Source organism: Maylandia zebra, linkage group LG4 (genome assembly GCF_041146795.1).
Source record: "Maylandia zebra isolate NMK-2024a linkage group LG4, Mzebra_GT3a, whole genome shotgun sequence".
Lineage (NCBI taxonomy): Eukaryota > Metazoa > Chordata > Actinopteri > Cichliformes > Cichlidae > Maylandia > Maylandia zebra.
This window is the reverse complement of record NC_135170.1, coordinates 17,357,862-17,377,798: the sequence shown is the minus strand read 5'-3', so window position 1 is coordinate 17,377,798 and position 19,937 is coordinate 17,357,862. Positions and strand designations below refer to the sequence as shown.

General features: G+C 36.3%; 2 protein-coding genes and 1 long non-coding RNA gene across 3 annotated transcripts; 1 reads left to right on the top strand and 2 right to left on the bottom strand.

The window, feature by feature from the left end:
- The first annotated feature begins 5,386 nt into the window (after positions 1–5,386).
- Positions 5,387–9,592, top strand: cabp5b (calcium binding protein 5b). The gene is made up of 6 exons (XM_004573692.4): positions 5,387–5,601; positions 6,569–6,599; positions 6,691–6,834; positions 7,342–7,451; positions 7,606–7,753; positions 8,208–9,592. Exons 1-6 carry the CDS (start codon positions 5,551–5,553, stop codon positions 8,234–8,236), a joined length of 513 nt encoding a protein of 170 aa, XP_004573749.2. The 5' UTR covers positions 5,387–5,550; the 3' UTR covers positions 8,237–9,592.
- A 1,515-nt stretch (positions 9,593–11,107) lies between these two features.
- Positions 11,108–13,909, bottom strand: LOC106676879 (uncharacterized). The gene is made up of 4 exons (XR_001342486.3): positions 13,598–13,909; positions 12,837–13,002; positions 12,504–12,599; positions 11,108–12,152 (listed from the first exon to the last, which is right to left on the bottom strand). It is a non-coding gene; the product is annotated as an uncharacterized LOC106676879 (long non-coding RNA).
- A 12-nt stretch (positions 13,910–13,921) lies between these two features.
- Positions 13,922–19,911, bottom strand: asphd1 (aspartate beta-hydroxylase domain containing 1). The gene is made up of 6 exons (XM_076883085.1): positions 19,812–19,911; positions 18,267–18,738; positions 17,927–18,133; positions 16,564–16,771; positions 15,801–15,914; positions 13,922–15,582 (listed from the first exon to the last, which is right to left on the bottom strand). Exons 2-6 carry the CDS (start codon positions 18,717–18,719, stop codon positions 15,473–15,475), a joined length of 1,092 nt encoding a protein of 363 aa, XP_076739200.1. The 5' UTR covers positions 18,720–18,738; positions 19,812–19,911; the 3' UTR covers positions 13,922–15,472.
- Between the last annotated feature and the right edge of the window lie 26 nt (positions 19,912–19,937).

The following is a 19,937-nucleotide window of genomic DNA, read 5'->3' as shown; positions in this document are numbered from 1 at the left end:
ACTGAATCTAATGTTGCCTTCATTTAGGACATTTTAAACACAGATATCCAGTTTTCTTTTTTAATTATTATATTTTTCTAACTATAATATATATCAGAAGAAATAATACGACTCCCTCACAGTCAGTAGTTATATTTTATAAGATTTACTCGACCATAAAAAGATAAACACATAGTAATTATCACACTCTCTTTCACGTTCTACTTGTAAAAGAAAAGTATAAGTAAACATCCATTCAGACAGGCAGCACTGAATTAGGACATGATACAGTACTGGCCAAGTGTTTGAATTGAATTGAATTGAATTAAAGAAAATAAGAACATAGTATCGAGGAGAGCCGCAGGTATCTCTCAGCACAAGCTTTTATGTAGCAACATTTGTCTCCATGTAATATAGCAACATTCTCCCTTTGTGATAGAGTCAGTTTAATTGCCTGACTCTTAAATTTTATAAAAGTTATAGAGTAGTAATGATGTTTTTACTTAAAAAAAAAAAAAGGAGTTTAATGATTTGAAAAAACAATGTTGTTCTATTTATAAAGTGTTTCAATTCTTTTGAAACAAAGGTCTATTTGTGATTCTAATCCTGACAGAACACTGCATTTGTTCTGCTTCTTATTGTTTCATCTTTTACCAGGACACGTTTACTGTTGGTCAGTCACTGATGCCAGAACATTTTGATTTTGATCTCTCTTTCTGGTGGCTCATCTGTTTTCATGTTACATGTCAGACTATGGCCTCTATTCCTTCTAGTCCTGTAGTGAAAAGGCCTGGGCAGACTGCACTCTTTCCTCATTGTTCCTCATCTACCTGCTGTACAATGCACTGTGTTTTTAAAGTGCTATATAAATAAATAAATGATGATGATGATGATGATGATGATGATGATGATGAGTGTTCTGAGGGTTCCTCTTCTGGTGGTTTCATATTAAGAGTGTTCAGGTTCATGTTTATATCTCCTGATGATTTGTGTTACTGTGGTTGGTTTTGCTTTACACTGGATAGTCTCAGATACACCATGCTGCTTCTGTTGTGTCTGGTGATTTTGCTTTTTAGTCACGCCACTCAGTCAGAACAGAGAGCTGCCGTCTCTGACTTTGGTTCTGCTGAAGGTTTCATCTTTAAGTTGTTGATCCAGGTATGCTTTGCCCCAGTTCTTTAAAAATTATACTACAAACATCATCTTTGCTGTTTCAGTAGAGTTCAGTTTGGGTTTCTTCTGGTGCCGTGTTCTCTTATACTGAATCTGATGAAGAAATCTATATGAAACACCGTTGTTGTATGCTACATTTCAAAACTTGTATATTCACCACAGCAGATCCACATCAACACTGTTCATTAATACGAAAGTAAAGTAGCGTAGTGTATGTGGATTGCATTTCAATGTTTTTCCTCTTTCTCATCGTTGGTCCTCCTCATGAAAGCTTCAAGGAAAATGTTTAGGAAAAAGGGAAATGACTGTTTGACCCTGCTGTTGTCTCTTGCACTGATAAACTCTCTGACTAAAGCATGTTTTAAATACTTCCAGATGTGTTTGCTTTTATTCACTGTTTGAGGATCAACATCCTTTTCTCTGGAACACCTAGGAAAGAGACAAGTAAAATACTTGAACTAAGTTCTCTATCTCAAAATAAAAAACAAACAACACATGTTTTTTAAAGCTATGTTCTTGAAACATACAGACTCAAGGTAGACTCAAAATATTGATGGTTGATTGCTAGTGTTTAAATGTATTTATACATTTATTCTCTGATATGTTTGTTAGAGGTTATTGCATTTTTTTAATTTGTATTCACACGTGGAAGAATCACAAGCATTATCATGTCAGTGAGATGAACATTATATTCTTGATCATCTACTGCCCACTGTAGATTCCTGTAAAACTGTATGGCTGAAGGTTTTATATAGCCTCTCATTACTTAAACCACTGTGTGTCTGGCACAGTAATACACAGCAGAGTCCTCTGGCCTTAAGTTAGAAAGCCTCAGATACACTATGTAGTTGCTGTCATCTCTACTGACTTCTATACGTCCACTCAAACTACTCGCATATCTGTTGTTGCTGGAAGGTTTCCTATCCATTCCAGTCCTTTTCCTGGTTGTTGTCTTATCCAGCTCATAGCACAGCAGGTAAATTCAGAACCAGATCCCCTGCAGGAGAGACTGAGAGTCTCCCCGGGCCTTTTCATTACAGGACTGGAAGGAATGGACTCCAAATTCTGACCTGTAACACCTGACTGACACAGTTTTCCTGGTTAATGATGGAACAGTAAGAAGCAGAAGCACTCACATGGCGGAAAGAAAGCAAACAGCAGCAGAATGAGTGTGTTTGTCATCCTGAGCCTGAAGATTCTCCACTGCTGCTCTGATGAGCAACACAAAGTATAAGATGGGTCAGCAGGACAGAAGTACACTTCACACATTTGCATTTGCATCAGGATTTGATTAATTTAATGTGTCTCTGGAACAGTAATACACAGCAGAGACAGTGTTTCTTCATAGTGAAGAAGCAGAAGCACTCACATGGCAGAAAGAAGTCAGTGTGTTTGTCATCCTGAGGATTTAGAATAATCAGTTTACATGAAAAGCATCTCTTTGGACTGTGAGGGGGAAGTAGAAGTCCAGGGTGAGAACCCACAGGCACAGGGAGAACATGCAAGTTTCACATAGAAAAGGCCCAACATGGATACAAACCCAGGACCTTCTTGCAGTAAGGTGACAGTACAAACCACCTTCTTATGCACCTTATTTGACTTTTTTTTTTAAAGATAAGAGGCCATTGCTGGATCATTCATGTAGTCATGGTCAAAGATCATTTAATTTTTAAAAAGTTGAGACAGGGGCAACTAATCAATTGAGAAGGTGTGTAATGCTAATAAAAAAATCATTAGTGGAACATTTAACTAATGACGTTCATCAGTAACAATAGCTTAGTATAAAAAGAACATCCTTGAGAGGCTAAGACAGAAGTAAAGATGTGGAGGGTCTCACTAATGTGTGAATTTGGCAAATTCAATTCACATTAAGCATTTTCCTTTATCTGTAATATACAATCAATAAACACTTCAGAGAAATTGAAGACATTTTTGTACAAAAGGGACAAAAACAGTTAGCAGGTGGCACTGAATGAGGACATGATTCTGTACTGAAAAGCACAGAAATTCATGGACATCACATGTACCAGCATTGTCTCCACGTAATAGAGCAGCATTGTTTCTTTGTAATTAGTTCTGCGTTATTGTCTGTTTGTTATATTCTGAGAAATTTGAAGCATACACTCAAAGGAGGACTTAAATTATCTGAAAATTGGTATATTATTTATAGCACCCAATGCAGGCTTTCTTTATGAACAATTGAGAATGATTTACATCTTCTACAGTGACTCAGCTTCTTTGGAAACACAGTCATATTATTTGTGATTCAAATCCTGACAGACTACTGCGGGTGTTTAATTCTGTTTCAGTTCTGACCTCTGTGAACCAGATTTAAACTGCTTCTTATTACTCCTTCCTAATCTGCACAGGAAGATGTGAGTTTGCATAGTGGGGGGAAAAAAAGTTTCAAACTAAAAAAAAATCACATTTGCACATGTTTTTGGTTGTGCTTGTTAAATTTCAGTTTCATGCCTTGCTGATATTTTAACTATGATATGCAAAACATTTCTGTCTTTCATCATTAGTCAAGCGTCTTTAATCATCAAAATGAGCCATAAGATTAAAAAATAAAAGAAAAAATACATTTAAACACCACATTTCTAGAAATTGTCTCCTACAGAAAGAAAAAAGCATTAAAACTTTAGATTTGTCAGTGTTTGTTTGTTCTTATGATTATGTTTGCATACAGTGTATTCACCATTTCAGGCCTGGACACCTGCTGACATTCAAATGTGTGCAGTGAAACGTGTGCCTTCTGTTTTAAGAACTTGTATTTGTAGTGCTGATCGTTTTTTAAAGCAGTTTCACATCTACAGCTGTGGTCCCAGAGGTATGTAGAGACGGGGCAGTAAGTCTCTAAAGATGATACTGCATGTTTCAAAAAACAAGAAAACAGGAAACCTTCAAGACTCACTGGCCATTGTGACAATACTACAGTCACATTTATCTCAAAGTGCTTTACAGTACAAGCCATATTCACTCATTTCCACACACACACATATACGCAGGCTTTTGATCGAGACACAGCATTTGCTCTGTCACACATACACTCTTCCAGAGAGCGCAGTTGCTTTAATGAAGGAAAACATCCAGTCAACAGCAGGGCAGAAATATCCAGTTTACCATCTGGATATCTGCTCTCAGATCTTAAGTGGGAGGGGCAGATTTGTCTGGGTCATATAAATAAAAATGCAGCTAAATGTTGCATGGAATTTATTCCTGTCTTTCTGCTTTCACTAACAAACATGTTCAGTTTGCTACCTCACTTCCCACAAGCCTAATATTTATTTTTGTTCCATTAAAAATAAATGATTTAATGAACAGCTGAATTTTGACCAGTTTCTCCTAATCCCCAGCCTGTACTTATGATGAATAAGGAGAAAAGGACAAATCCAATGACACAAACTACCACTTAAGGTACTTTGATTACATCAGGAGAAACTCAAGAAAAAAGTCTTTATTAACAAAGTGATGGTTATTAGGTACCCAACTTACTGGCAGTCCTTCTTGTCTGGCGTCATTATGGGCAAAACCTATTTACTGCTTAACAATTTGGAAAATGTTACAAGCATGAGGATGATGTAACCCTGATTAATATTCATTTCATTAATAGTTTTTACAAAAGACATCAGGACATGACATAACTACACAAAGACAATTTTATGTGGTGAATACAGTTAATCTGTTATATAAACACGTATAATTTTAAATACATATCTGATGCCTGAGCTAGCTGCCACAATCTCATTTTCCTGTATTTATTTTGAGGCGTCACATTGGTCACGTGCTTATTTATTTAAAATTATGTGATGCAGCAAATAATGTGTATTTATGAGTTAAGACTTAAGAATATGATGCAGATTGACGACGTTACACACATCATAAAATTTTGACAAAGCATTGGTTTATATGGTCATATAACAGGACACTGCTGTATTCTCATATAAAGCATGTAAGAGTCACAGCGATTCTTTGTTTTCGCTGATTGTTTGCATGTAGAGACTATGACTAATCCTAAGCGTTAACTGCGGGGTCATATAAGAAACCTTTTTTTTTTTAAATATGTAATGAAAGCAGATTGTAGATAGTAAAACTGATGTAACAAATTAAAAAGCTTATTTTTTTATGTACAGGGTAACATTTGAACACATATGTGAAATTGTCTATATGCACAGCATTTAAGCCTATCTTTCTTTTCCAGACCAAAGCGGCAGAGATAATCCATATGAGACATCCCTTGCCTCGTCTGGTGTATGTGGACCGCAGCTGATCTCAGTTCATACACACACACACACATACTCTCACTCGCTCACACTAAAAACAGAAGGAATTTATAGTTTTATAAGAAAGAAATTCACAAATACACATAGCTCGGGGATCTTGACTGAATCTGGCATCATGAGTCTTAAACAGCCCTGCATCTTTCTCAAAGGAGGCAAAAGGAGACATGTAAGTAAACATATGATTTCAGTTTGATCCTGTGACTTTATGGCTTTATCTTAAATTTCTAAATGGCAGATTAAAAGTAAGTCTATTTAAATTTCTCTTCTTTTTCTCTGTCAACAGAAATTCATTATTTTTTTGGAATAGTTGTTTTGGTTCCTATGGTAATTTTTATATCGTAGAATTTTCAGCTAATGAGGAAACAGGCTTAAAGAACTAATTCTAAGGCCGATTTTTGCTTGGTTCCTCACCAGGATGCTTTTCTCTCATTTTCTTTGAATACATTTTCTAATTTCATAGTAATAAGACACTTTATACATAATTCTAACAAGCATAGCTTAACCAAATGAAGGCTATGATCTACACAGGACATTCTGCACAGGAAATTTGATCAGATAGATGCTGTAGCTAAAGAACATGCCATGCAAGGGTGTATATGAACATAATAATACATGCTAAAAATGTACCATTCAGGAATAAAGATAGCAACTGTTAGAAGAATATCCCAGACAAAAGTATAATTACATAAACAACTATGAATGTATTTCACTCACACAATTGTATTAAAGATTTTCATTTATCATGTCTGAGTGACAATGACTCCCTCTCACTTCTTAGCTTACAATATTTTATTGCAGTAATGTTTAAATAAGTTATACACACTTACAGATCTTAAAGTCATTGAACAAAAGTAGTTTCAGCTAATGTGTTATGGGTGTTCTTATTATACAGGGAACATGATTATATATGCAGAGCTTAAGGAGCATTGCAGAAATGCACAGCATGCATGACTGTTACTTTTAGAAAGAGTCGTTTGTCCCCAGGGATGAGAATGTGTTGCGTGATTTGGTAACATCTGTCCAAGAACAACAGATGAAGAGTGCTTCATTGAGGCTAATGTTTACCAAATAGGTCAAATTTGTGGCACTACTGAAGCATTACTAATATCATTTTCATTTAAACTGTTTTGCAGTCAAGAGCACTTACACATGATGAGATAGAAGGTAATTATATGTTACGCTTTCATATTTACTTTATAAAGGGTTGTATAATTCTTTACATTTCTCACTTTTCCTCAAATTGTATGCTCCACAGAGTTACGTGAAGCTTTTGTAGAGTTTGATAAGGACAAGGATGGTTTAATAAGCTGTAAAGACTTGGGGAACTTGATGAGGACCATGGGTTATATGCCAACTGAAATGGAGCTGATAGAACTGAGCCAAAACATCAACATGAACCGTGAGTAATGTGACAACAAAGTAAAACTAAAACCTACAGTTTATTAACTGAAGAAAACGAAGTCTAACTATCACATTTTATGAAGAATAATACAGACAAATATAACAGTGACATTAAAAAACACCTTTTTTTCTGTGACACACATTTGACTTTTTTAAATATGTAATAAATTCCCATATTTGTTGATTATGTTTTTGTTTTTTGCTTTTTCTTTTATTATTTTTCTACAAACACAAATAGAAACATGGCATCATTTCTTCTTAAAGTTTCTGGAAACTTGACTTGAAAATGGTTCATTAAAGCTGACATTTCCTGTTTCATATGGGTATAATAACATTAGTCATCATAATGCATTTTATGATCATTTGGCTCATTCTATGTCAGTGTGTGTACATATGGACATTTATGAAACCCATAGAAACACTATTGTAAAGTATTTCATTCTAGTCCATCATCACAGGAAGACAAATGCCCTGCTTAAACTATGTTATCGAAATCTTATTGCAGTTGGGGGGCGGGTGGACTTTGAGGATTTTGTCGACCTAATGACCCCCAAGCTTCTGGATGAAACTGCAGGGATGATTGGTTTGAAGGAACTCAAAGATGCTTTCAAAGAGGTAAGCACACCTTTGACTCACTTTGTGGTCTTTGGCACCCCATGGTGGACAGTGCATTAACTTACTTTAAAAAACTTTGTTAGAGCATGAAACTCATGCAGCAGAACTCTAAAAGGTTTGCAATATTTGGATGGCTTCTTCCTCTTTTCTGCAGTTTGATTTAGATGGCGATGGTGCTATCACTTCTGATGAGATGAAACATGCTATGTTGAAGTTGTTGGGCAAACAAACCAGCAAAAATGAAATCGATGCAGTGGTCAAGGAGGCTGACAACAATGGTGATGGAACAGTTGACTTTGAGGGTAAGTTAAACAAACAGACCACAAAAAAATAATTTCATTTTACAGCAACTTTTTATATTATTTTGTGTTGCCTCACATAATAATATTACTATTACTATAACTGTGAAACAGGAAACTTAAAGAAAGAAGAAGTTGTGCATTCAGCTTAGTTTTAACTGATATAGTGCCAATTTATAACAACACTCACCTCAAGGAAAAGGAAATTAGTTTAACTTAAGCTTTTGTTGTTGTGACAAAAACATATTCAAAATTTGTCTTCCTAATACTGTGACAGTCCTCGGTAGAAAAACTTATTACACACGTATTTACCGATATTTCAATCTTGCTGGCAAATCTATGTCATCAATAATGCTGCTGCAAGGCTGCAACATTTACATAAGAATGAATAAATATTTGTAGCTTTATGGAGCAAGAAGAACATAGCTTATAGAAACTATGTTTATTTTCTTTACAGAGTTTGTGAAAATGATGTCACAGAAATGAGAACAAAGGAATGAAGAAAGGAGCGGATGTATTTTTATTACGTTTTCTGTTATTGTTATTTTGTAATTTCTGGTAATGGGCTCCTGCATCACTGCTAGAATATGTGGCACTCATTATTTTTTTAAATCTTACTTATTAATTTATGGATTTGCTATTGTCAAAATTTGTTAGCTCTAGAAAGCCAGACCTGATTTTGTGTATTTGTCACTTGTCCCCTTCTTTCTTAATGCCCTGAACGTGTCCAAGTTAAAAAAAAATGACAGGTTGTATCTGTGTCATTGTTTGATTTTTAAAATTTATAAATAAATATAAAATATAAAAAATAGCAACTCTACAGTATATTAAGTTAATTTATGATCTGGACAGACTTGGTGGGCTGCGGTGCATACCGATATTTCATGCTGGAAGTGATTTACATTGCATGAATTCCTTCCTGGACATTTTCACCTATATTAGTTCTGCATGTTTAGCTGAAATTCTTGTTTTTGGCTCAGAAAAAGGATTGCAATTCATGTCAAACTACAAAAGGTCATTGATTTGCAGTTTAACTTAGCAGTGGAGTTTACTGACATGCTAATTATTGTATTCCCTGAACAGACACATGCATTTCCCCAGTTTTACTGCTAATCACCAGACAGGAGGTGTAGTCTAAGTGGTGCTGTGTTCTTGCCTTATTTGGATAAAACATCAGAGATTAGGTTTCTTTATTGCTCTGTGACATGTGAGATAATTAAAACATATGTGATGATTGTGGTAGAGATGCACCATTGTAAAAAATATATATATTTTTTTTTTGTTGTTTTTGTTTTTTGTTGTTTGTTTGGTTTTTTTGCTTTGGCACCTTTAAATTAATATCTGAAACAAAATAGTTACAAAAATTAATAATCATCATTTTCCATGACCAAATTAACATAATTAATACAATGTTTTGTATATGTGTAAAAAAAAATGTGATATTTATTGAATGATGAGTATTATTTATACATGTTGTTGTAATGTTTTGCTCTTTGGTTGTGTCTCCACTGTCTGCTGTCTGCTCTCATGAGCTCAGTCAGGCTCAGCTGTATTGGGAAAAAGAAGAACAGGGCACAGATGTTACTCTGGGATGGGTGATATGTTCTTTACTGACAGTCACAGCTTGAAGTTATTTCCTCTATGATCAGGACTATGATCAGCCTGTTATGGCAAATAGACAGTATTCTCAAAAATATTTTATTCCAGACTGCAGGTTGTGTAAAGGTTGAAGTTGTTGTATCCCATTTTTCTCTCTGCAGCGATGACTTGGGTAAAAATCATTCAGCATCTTTTCTCTTCAAAGTCAAGATTGCAAAATCTGTAATAAACCTCTGAAGGATGGCTGTTTCCATGGAATTTTATTTATTACTGGAAATTTTTCTCAACAATTGAACAGTTGAATACCAATGACTGATGTAATTTCCAAACAGCAGACTCCCAGTGATAGTAAGCAGAGATTTATTTTTCAACCACTTTCCATATTAGACATCTTTCACTTTTGAAAATCCCTCTAGTTGCTAATTCTGTTGCATAACAAAAGAACAGCATGTGAGTTCTTGCATGTGACAAAGGCTATTTTCATCTTTCAGACTTACATGTAATGGTTGAGTTTCTAAAGACTAATATCAAGGCTGGTAATGACAAATAATGTGTGTTATAGAACTTTGTTACATTTTCAGAAAAAAAACTACTTAATTATTCTTTCTGACTGGATGACTAATAATATTGCAATATGCCATTAGTGGCATACAAATATCTCTACAATATAGGTTTAACTTTATTTTTAAATATTTACTAATAAAGTTTAATTACTTTTTTTTTTACTTCATATCTCTTCATTTTGAAAAAAAATCTTCTTTTACTTGCTTTTAAATTGTTATACTATCTGCTAATGACTGTGAAAGCTTCATTATTTCTTCCCAGTAAATGTCCCCTGCTGAATGAATCATTCCCATACAACTGCATTTAAACAGTCTCGGGAATAATCTGCCTCTTTGGGATGGATTAGTTCAGTCAGTGTAATCCCCATCATGGGACCCTCACAGGAACAGATGGCAGATAAGACAAAATCGGCACACTAATTCTTATCTACCGACTAAAAAAAGGAAGCAAAAAAGGGCTAAATGACCTAAATGATTGGAAATGTGTTTCAGTATGATGATTGAATTAAAAGACACATTCATTAAAGTGTTTGTGTGATATGTTTTAGACTGCATACCTTTTTTTAGACTATAAACTTGCCCATGTCCCTAAATAATTATTTTCACCTAAATAATTAAGTTTTGAAATATATACAAATAAGAATATTCAAATATTCAATGCAGCAACTTATTGCATTTAGGCATGTAGAAACTGTCATGAAGAACTTACACCGTGGCCTGGTTGTTAGTGTCGAATGCAGTGGTCTGAGTATTTCATAAACTGCTGATCCACTGTGATTTTCCCACCTAAACATGTCTAAGGTTTGCAGACTATGGACCAAAAAAGAGAAAATATCCAGTGAGCGGCAGTTCTCCAGCTGAAAATGGCAGAGGTCACAAGAGAATGGTCAGACTCCTTAAAGGAAGACAACGGTGACTTAAATAACCACTTCTTATAGCCAAGGTACACTGTAAACCCGAATAAGTTACCAGAACTCAAAAAAATTGAGGCAATCGATTGCCTCAATTTTTTTGAGTTGATCAACTCAAAAGCCAAATTTTTCCAGAACATAAAAGTTTGGATTACATGGTACTTGTATCTTTTGAGAACGGTCAACTCAAATATTTGCAGTTAATATGACTTAAAGTTTCAAGTTTACAAATTCAAAGAAATAAGTTCACAGAACTTATAAAAAATAAGTACACAACTACAACATTTTTATGTTAACAAAACTCAAATGTTTATTAGTTTGTGTTGTCATTATTTTAAGTACACGTTAGTCAAATATGTTGACTACTTGATACTTAAAAACATGTGACCCAAAACTTAAAATTTTTGAGGCAATTGATTGCCTCAATTACACTGAGTATCGGTAACTTAATATGCAAAAGTCATAAACATCTGCCATTGAACAGTATCTTGCCTGCTCCCTTTTAGCACTATGTTGAAATTAAATACATTTTTAAAAAAAAATTACATAAATTAAAAATAATTAACAAAAACATTTATAAATTAAAATAAGTAGACCAAAAATTGTTTAGTCAGGAAAACTGTCAGAGTAATGAAAAATAATAATTAATAATATCAAAATGTGCTGTTGGCTCTCTGGCTAATATCTGAATAAGACAACAAGGCAGCAATTTGAGTGAATTACAATGCTATTTGTTTTACATTAACCAGTATCAAACAGTGAAATTTAGGTCATCTTGCGCAGCCCACAATGTTTTGGAAATAGTATTACGAAAAACATTAAAACATACAAAACATTAGTGTTGCTTTGCATTATGTTAATGAGAACAAAGGCACGTTGTATAGTTTGGACCTATTGGCTGAACACCTGTAGAGTAATCTAATAATGTTTTGAGGCATTATTTAGATGAAAGGAGAGAACTTTGAACTAGCCTTTTATAATGCTTCACCCTGCATCCTTCTTTCAGATGAGTTCCTACATAACCAAGTCATTCTTGAGGGTCTGTAACCTGGGTGACAGTTTACCACTTTCTAGACCAAATAAAATCTTTTGAGTAAATTCTAAAGTGTTGGTCAGGCCTTTGGGGTAGCTGAGGTGAAGTGCATAGATCAGTCCAAACATTACCAGGAAGGCTTCACCAAATCTGGGGAGACTGAACACGGCATCACTTACAATGACGACAGAGATTTTCACAGGTTGGTAGTGAACTGGACTTGTTGTGTCATGGTCACTGATGACAGTGAAGAGGGCCACTTCAACACCATCAAGCTCCAACTCATCAGATTCGTCCTGAATTAATGAAAAAGAGATACTAATCACAATCTAACCCAAGAAATACAACAGACGACATATAATTTCTCATTTTACCAACTCCCACTGAGATCCAATACCTCTTTTACAAGGGAGACCTGAGTCTCACTGTAAGAGGTGAAAAACAGAAGATCCATGTTCTGCACACATAAATCAGCTAATTCACCAGAGAATCAAGTGGTGTGAGATAGACTGAAACTAAGCTAAAGGAAATACACAGGAGTAGACTAAACAAAGATAAGTCCAAACAGTGCATCAAAATACATGTTTGTACTTTGATGCACTGTTTATATACACAGTAGTATCTGTTAGATACTTAAGGACACTCACAGTGCAGGTTCTGAAAAATCCAGAGACATCCTCATGCAGATAGACAGGAAGGGCAGGGAGAACGGTAGTGCACTTGGTGTGGATATCATGGATTTCCTATTTCCAGATAAAAACAGAATTTTATATACTGGTGAGTTTACTGAACAACAACAAAAACAACAGTCAAATCAGAACATATGTCCACAAATAACCTGTTCACATCTTTAATACAGTCAGACAAATAGCAAACACAAAGTGGAGTAATAGCAAAATTCAAAAAGCTCATTTAAATCATTGAACCTGTCCAATGTTCCACTGGTTCAACCTATGAAATGTGTAACAATCTATTATTACCTGTTCATTGTGAATTCTTAGAATTTCAACCAGGGCATCTGCTGTCTTCCCAGTTTTTGATGCCCTGGCTGAATAAGGTCATCAGTCGAGGAAGATGGCGGTCAAGTTCAGCGTAGAATGTATTGGGCAGGTTCTGATTTGTAATCCGCTGAAACTCTGCATACAACTACAGCAGAAGGACAATACAGTTCAATTTGAAGAATCTCGCACATCTTTATAAAGCAGCAAAAAGCTGCCACATGAGTAAGAATTACAATTTTCATTTTAAACAGAGCTGATCCATATTACCTCAGACTCCATTTTTAGAGCAGGCCAGAGGTCCAAGAGCTCCTTCACAACCCTAACCCTGCACATATAGTTTAAAATATAGCGTTTCTAACAAGAAAACTGCTTGAAAGCACTCTCACTGCAGACAGGCATCTCCATTGTGTAACTGCAGGGACAACGGGCTTGTTTGGACCCAACTATTCTGAGTCATGAGAGGGGGTTTAAAAATTTAGAGAGATTAAAATACTTTGTTTTATACTAGGCGACCGGGCGCCACCTCTAGAGCAAGTAGTATCTAACTTTTTAAACAGCCTGCGACCCTCATTACAACAACTTAATGCTAGCTCTGCAAGCGCAAAGTTTCCTTCGGGGAGAGCAGCAAAGCACATAAAAAACACGGACCGACATTTCTGCTATTCTTTTCGACACGCACCCAAAATACAACTAAATATTCGTATTTTAACAATAAACTAATATCAACATTGAAAACTTACTGTAAGTCCAGTGATGCTAGTTGCTGCCGTTAGGTCCAACTTTCTCCAGTCGTCCCTGTTGCCTCTTTGGTGCTGTTCCCGCCCATATACCTTTACTTCTTCTGTGTTTCGTATTAATGCTCATTAGCGCCGCCTTCCGCTTCGGAGGGTGAATCAGAGATTAACTCGGAATAAAAATTTATTCCTGCAGCTGCTCAACACTTACGGAAAAAATTAAAAATATATATGTAGGACACAGTGATAAAACAATGAATATTAAAATAAATACATTTTGTCTTCCACTAATGCATTTAAGACAATTTGATTTTACTTATTTGGTGAAACACTGAGATTTTATTGTATTTTAGCATGTGCTACATAAATTAAGTTTATTATTAAATCCTACCTACTTGAAACAACAAAAATAACAGGACTTTACCATTCTTATATGTCCTAACTTAACTGTGTTACGTTGTGCTTAAGTTATTATTTTAAGTGATGCTTACTTAATATAGAAATAGTTAAATTCAATCAAATATTATTAGTTTCATTTACTCAAAAAGAAGAACATGTTATACGAACTTGACATATTTAAGTTAACAGAACTTTTTTAAGACTTTGAGTATACACTACTTAATCTGTTTAATTACTTTGAACATTCAGGTTTACAGTGTATGCAAAAGAGCATCTCTGAATGTATAACATGTAATTGTAAAGCAACTACAGCTGCAGAAGACCACAGTAAGTCTTACTCCTGTCAGCTGAAAAAAGGAAACTGAGACTACATTGCGCAGGAAAAATGTTCCCTGATGAGTCTCAGTTTCCAGTGTGACATTAAGATAGTGGGTCAGAATTTTGTAAACAGCATAAAAGCATAGATGCATACTGCCATCTGTACATCCGTCCATCCAGATGATATTTAGGCCCCTTGGTACCGACTGATTATATATAGCAAGACAATAATGGTTTGATCATTTATTTGGTTTTTGATTTCCAAACAGCATTGACAAAAGCCTCATATAGGACTGTGCAAAAGTTTTTGAGCCACACATCATCATCATTATTATTATTATTATTATTATTATTACAAAGAATAAACATGTTTATATTAAGTATTGAATTTTAAGCTTATTATAATTTTACAATTCTGTTTTGTATTTTCTATTTTTTACAATTCCTTATGTACTGAATTATCATGTGTGTTCTTATATGTTTCAATAAATCACTGCACCTTCGTCCCATTTTCCTAGTAAAATATAAAGAACTGACAGATGGATCAAGACTTTTGCACAGTACTATATGTTGTATAATATGTAAACCACTGCAGGGCAATCAGTTATAAACAAAACTATAGGAAAGCACTTCTAGATAGAAATATACAAGCATACACAGAGGACTGTATGTAGGGAAAGAAAGAACCACAGTATATATTAGTCAAAATATTTTTGGCAATAATTTTGGAAAATAAAAATCATTTTATATTACAATTGTAATATTTATCTTTTTTTTTTTCACAGTTTTTCTGGTTGAATCATTCCCATAGCATATCTGCACATGCATCAACAGTTGAAAATAAACTCCAGTAGTTTTCACATGCATAAAGTTATGATGCCAAGTTGCTAACACTGGATCTGCTCTTTGTGCTTTCAAGTGATGCTTAGTTTGTGGCCTAGCATCCAGCCTATAACAACAATGTAATGCATTCATGTGGTAAATCTCGGTGTAGACCCTAAATCCAACAGCACTTGAAAGCATGGCCAATGGCTTGTGTAATTCTTGGGGCAGATTCACACAGCGGTTAATTTACTGGAATGAGATGCATGTCCCAGGACTACCAGGTCTAATGTAAGGCATCTCTTCATGTTGTATACAAGTACACAGATAAACAAAAACATTTTAGAGTTCAGGGCTGAACATGAAGTCCAGGGCTTGTCTCTCTGCTGCAGCCACATTTGGATGCCAAAGGTCCACACTTAAAATGACGCTGGGTCTAGAATCTGGAGGGCCTTTCAAAGGAGACGGAGATATAGTTTTAGCATTTAAAAAATGTAATAGCTGTTTATACTTATCTAAAACAATTCATAAAAATTGATCAGGAATCTTTTTTTTTAATTACCCACCACATTTTACATCTTAACATTTGGTCATATGTTAATTAATAAATGCAATAAGCTAATAGATCACAAATTAATTCATTTGTCAAAGCCATTTGTGACTCACTGACCCTTGTGGGAGACAGTGTGAAGGAAGGAGTCATCAACCAGGAGGCAGTGTCCTTCTGACCAGCACTGAGGCTCCCCTCCCACCACCAGCTCGCACAGGGGTGGAGTCTGCAGACCTACAACAGCGACGTCTGTCTTTCAGCTTTGGTTTTAAAAACACAGCATTATGCTTTCCCCTTTACTTAAAAGGGCATGGCTTCCAACCCTGTTTTTATTTAAAGCAGCAAGGATTATAGCCAGATGGATCACATTACAAAAATGACGAGAGGGAACTGAACCTCAACCCTGACCAGAGAAGTATTACATTATGCAATGGTTTAGTATTTAATCTGTTTTTTCTTCTATTTCTCTATAGTGCAGCGAAGTCTGACAACAATTTATTATGTGCACCCAAACAGTTCCACCTTTTTAATCTTAAATCCAATAATACTGCTTTGTTTTTGCTCGCACAGTGCATTATGTATAATGAACTAATAATTTACATAACTTGAGGTAGTTCCTGCAATACACACACATACATACCCTGAAGTCAAGTCCTACAGGTGATAAACCAGTATGTATGTGTGTGTGTGTGTGTGTGTGTGTGTGTGTGTGTGTGTGTGTGTGTGTGTGTGTGTGTGTGTGTGTGTGTGTACTTTGATGTAAATATCATAAAAACAGGTCATTAGGTTGAGGAGGATAAATCCATGTATTAGTGTAGTGTGGATAGTTACAACAGAATAAACAGATTCCATTATCCACAATAACTATAAGTCCATTACATACCAAGATGACAACGCAGGCGTGTATTAGTGGGTCCATATGTGCTTCCCAAAGTTGCTCCAGGGCCCAGCAGCCAAAATCCTGCTGATCCCAATGAGTTGCTGTTTATAAAAGTACGTAAAGACAGAAGTGTCCGGTAGGTGCAGGGACAGGCACGGCAGTTTCCTGCCACAGAGACACCAGCGCTGTACAAAGGAAACACAGCTTGGCCCTGAAAAAGATAAAAGTCCATGTTTAACATTTGATACAGATCTTTTTTTTTCTAACAGTTCCAATCACAAGCTTACATCCACTCATCGTTGGCATGAAGTCAGTAATTTGGGGATTTTAATGATTTCTTGGAACTGTTCTTTTTCCAGGGTGGGATGATTTTACAGCACACATCTTTAATTGCTTTAGAAAACAAGAACTGGGTCCACACATTTCAATTTATTTTGGATTTTATCTAATCCACACAAAAGTATGCATACGGGCTCAAATATATACAAGTACTCACTTTAATATTTTAATACGTGTTGCTGAAGCTTCTGTAATCCCCTTTAACATGACAAGGTCCAGGTCTATTGACTTCTCATTGGTGATAATAACCAGCTACAGCTTGACTGACCAATACTCAGAACAATAGTTATGCAGATGTGTCACCACTTTGCCAAGTAGGCACAAACTGCCACCCTCAGATGAGATGAAGCCAGTTTTACATTGCCATGAACTGAGAGGGTGCCAAGCTAGAAAGAATTCCCTGCTCCAAAATCAACACCTTTGAACTCGACTGAAATTTAGTCACAAAACTGGGTCCAAGCCAGAAAAAACTGTTTAAATTTACTCTACCAATTCTACCAAGACGAATAGACAAATATCTGGCCAGAATTTTGTCAGAAGCTTGTTAATGGCAATCAAAAGCACTGATGTGCAACTTGATTTAAACAAATTTCACTTTTACTCTGAGGCTGTCAGCATACTTTTTATGCTGTGGATTAGAGAAGATCCAAAATAAATTCAAACTTGTGCACCCAGTTCTTGTTTTTTTTAGTCATTAAACATGTGTGCTGTACAAACATGGCACCCTGGAAAAAGGACAGTTCAGATAAATCATTAAATGTCCCAAATTAACATGGCATTCATGTCTTTGATGAGAGTAAACTAGAGACCACAACTGTACATTATGAGCCAAAAAAAAGAAAAAAACAGTGAAAAAATAATGAATAATCAGAAAAATGCCATCATACTAAAATATATCTCAGGAAGTGTAGTAGATTTCCAGGACTTACCAAGTTCATTCCATGGTATTTTGAATGACAGATAATTATTTTTGGATGGTGCATTATATCACTTTCTCCCAGTTGGCCTGAAGGATTTTATTGCATACCTTTGGTCCTACACAGGTCCAGCCTAATTTTGAGTCAATGCCCTTCTGGTAAACAGCCTGGAATTCAGCCAAGATCGCAGGGTAGTTGGCTTCCAAGACTTCAATGTCATGTCGATGAGCGTCACGTGGGAAGAAAGGCACACTTGGAACATCTGGCAGAAAGAAGAGATGAGGCTTCTGTATAGCAGAGTGATCATTCAGTCTGACCTAAAGTGAGACAAATGAAAAAGCTGTGATTATTTCTTGGCAGAGTTTTCTTTTGGTTTTTTTGGCTTCAAGAATGCAGCTGTAAATCTTAAACCATTGTGGAACAACTCTTGCAGTCCACTTGGAAGCATACCTGCTCGCGGAGGCCCTTATGAATGCGGCCCATGCCCACCCAACTGTAGCGTTTGGCATACTGCTGCAGGGCTGTGTACAACTTCTTGGCTTCTGCAGATGCCTGGGCAGGGAACAAGGCATGACTCAGCACTGGGGTGAGGTAGCCCTGTCCCTGCTCATCGTCTTCCACTGTTTCCATGGAAATAAAGGGACTAATTTGATCGCTCCTGGACAGCTTGGATCGTGCACTGCACTTTGTTCCAATACAGCTACCGCTACGGGACATCATGGACCTCCTTGAGCTTGACTTGAGCTTTCCAGCATGCGCATGGCCTGGGATTGGCAGATCGGAGCCCATCCGATAACAGTGCCAAAGAAACAAAAGCAGTAGAGTCCACAGAAGGCCGCTCAGTGATTGTACACCCAGCTCCATATACGGAGTCAAGGGAAGCGTGTTCATTGACCAGTGCATCCTTTAATTTTGGGAGACACTGAAATAATAAAATAGAAACAGACTGAGAGATAATACAACATGTGTAATTTGGCAAAGTTCTATTGCTACTTTACTTCTTTTATGAATTTAAGGAGTTTTACAGATGCCATCACACTTGTACTTTTTACTTGCACTTTTTGCGTGGTTATGTTTTTAATTAAAGTGGATTCGTGTATTTTTTTTTAATTTATGGAACAAAACAACAAGATTTTTTCCACAGTTCTGTTTTTCTTGCAGTCCAAAGCAAACAAAAGACCGTCCTTGCCCAACCTATTTTCTTTATCGTAATCCCCGTTCAGCGCCATGGGGATTGAGGTCGATGTCAGAGTGGACTTGAGAGTGGACATGTAGCTTTGGATCACTGGGTCACTTACCCCCCCCCCCCCCCCCCCCCTTTTTTTTTTTTTTTTTTAAGTTGGAGGCTGACATGGTGTTACATAAGACCTGATCTGTGACCCAAACTAGCTGTGGATTTCACTGCAGGCTAGGTCTTGTGACTACAAAGTTTAGCTTTTACTTTGAATTCACGGAACTTTTGAAACAGTTTTATGTTATGTTTCAATATTTATCCATTAGTTAAAATATTAGTATTGCATGACTAGTGCAACTGTTGCATTTGGCTTTTGGGGTATATACGCGCGCGCGCGTGTGTGTGTGTGTGTGTGTGTGTGTGTGTGTGTGTGTGTGTGTGTGTGTCTTTAGAAGATTCAGTAAACAAAGTGTCGGGGTTTGGTCATATTTCTGCACATTCGTTTAGCCCTCACATGTAGTGGAAGCACCCCGTGCTGCAGCACAGACGTACACCATAAATGTGTTTCATGATTTGCGCATGCTTCAGCATACATTTTTGGTTTTTTGTTTTTTTGTTTTTTGTTTTTTTCCTCTGCACCAGCCCCCACAGCTCGGCTGGCTTGTTTACTGCCCGTGTTCCATGTTGGAGCAAACATCCACCCATTCCAAGAATCGGCGGCTGAAAATGTTCGCCATGCACACGGTACGACACATGCAGGCCTTTAAATGAATAAACATACACTATTTACCGTGCCGCTTTTCCCGTCCCTGTCAGATTACCTTGATAAAGGCTACAACGCAGCGCTGTGTCGGGACGCACTTCAGCACCGCGTCGGTGGACAGCTCCTCCACCGCTGACAGACAAAATGTGGTGGGGAGCTTCGCGGCGCTCTGCAGTTACAGCAT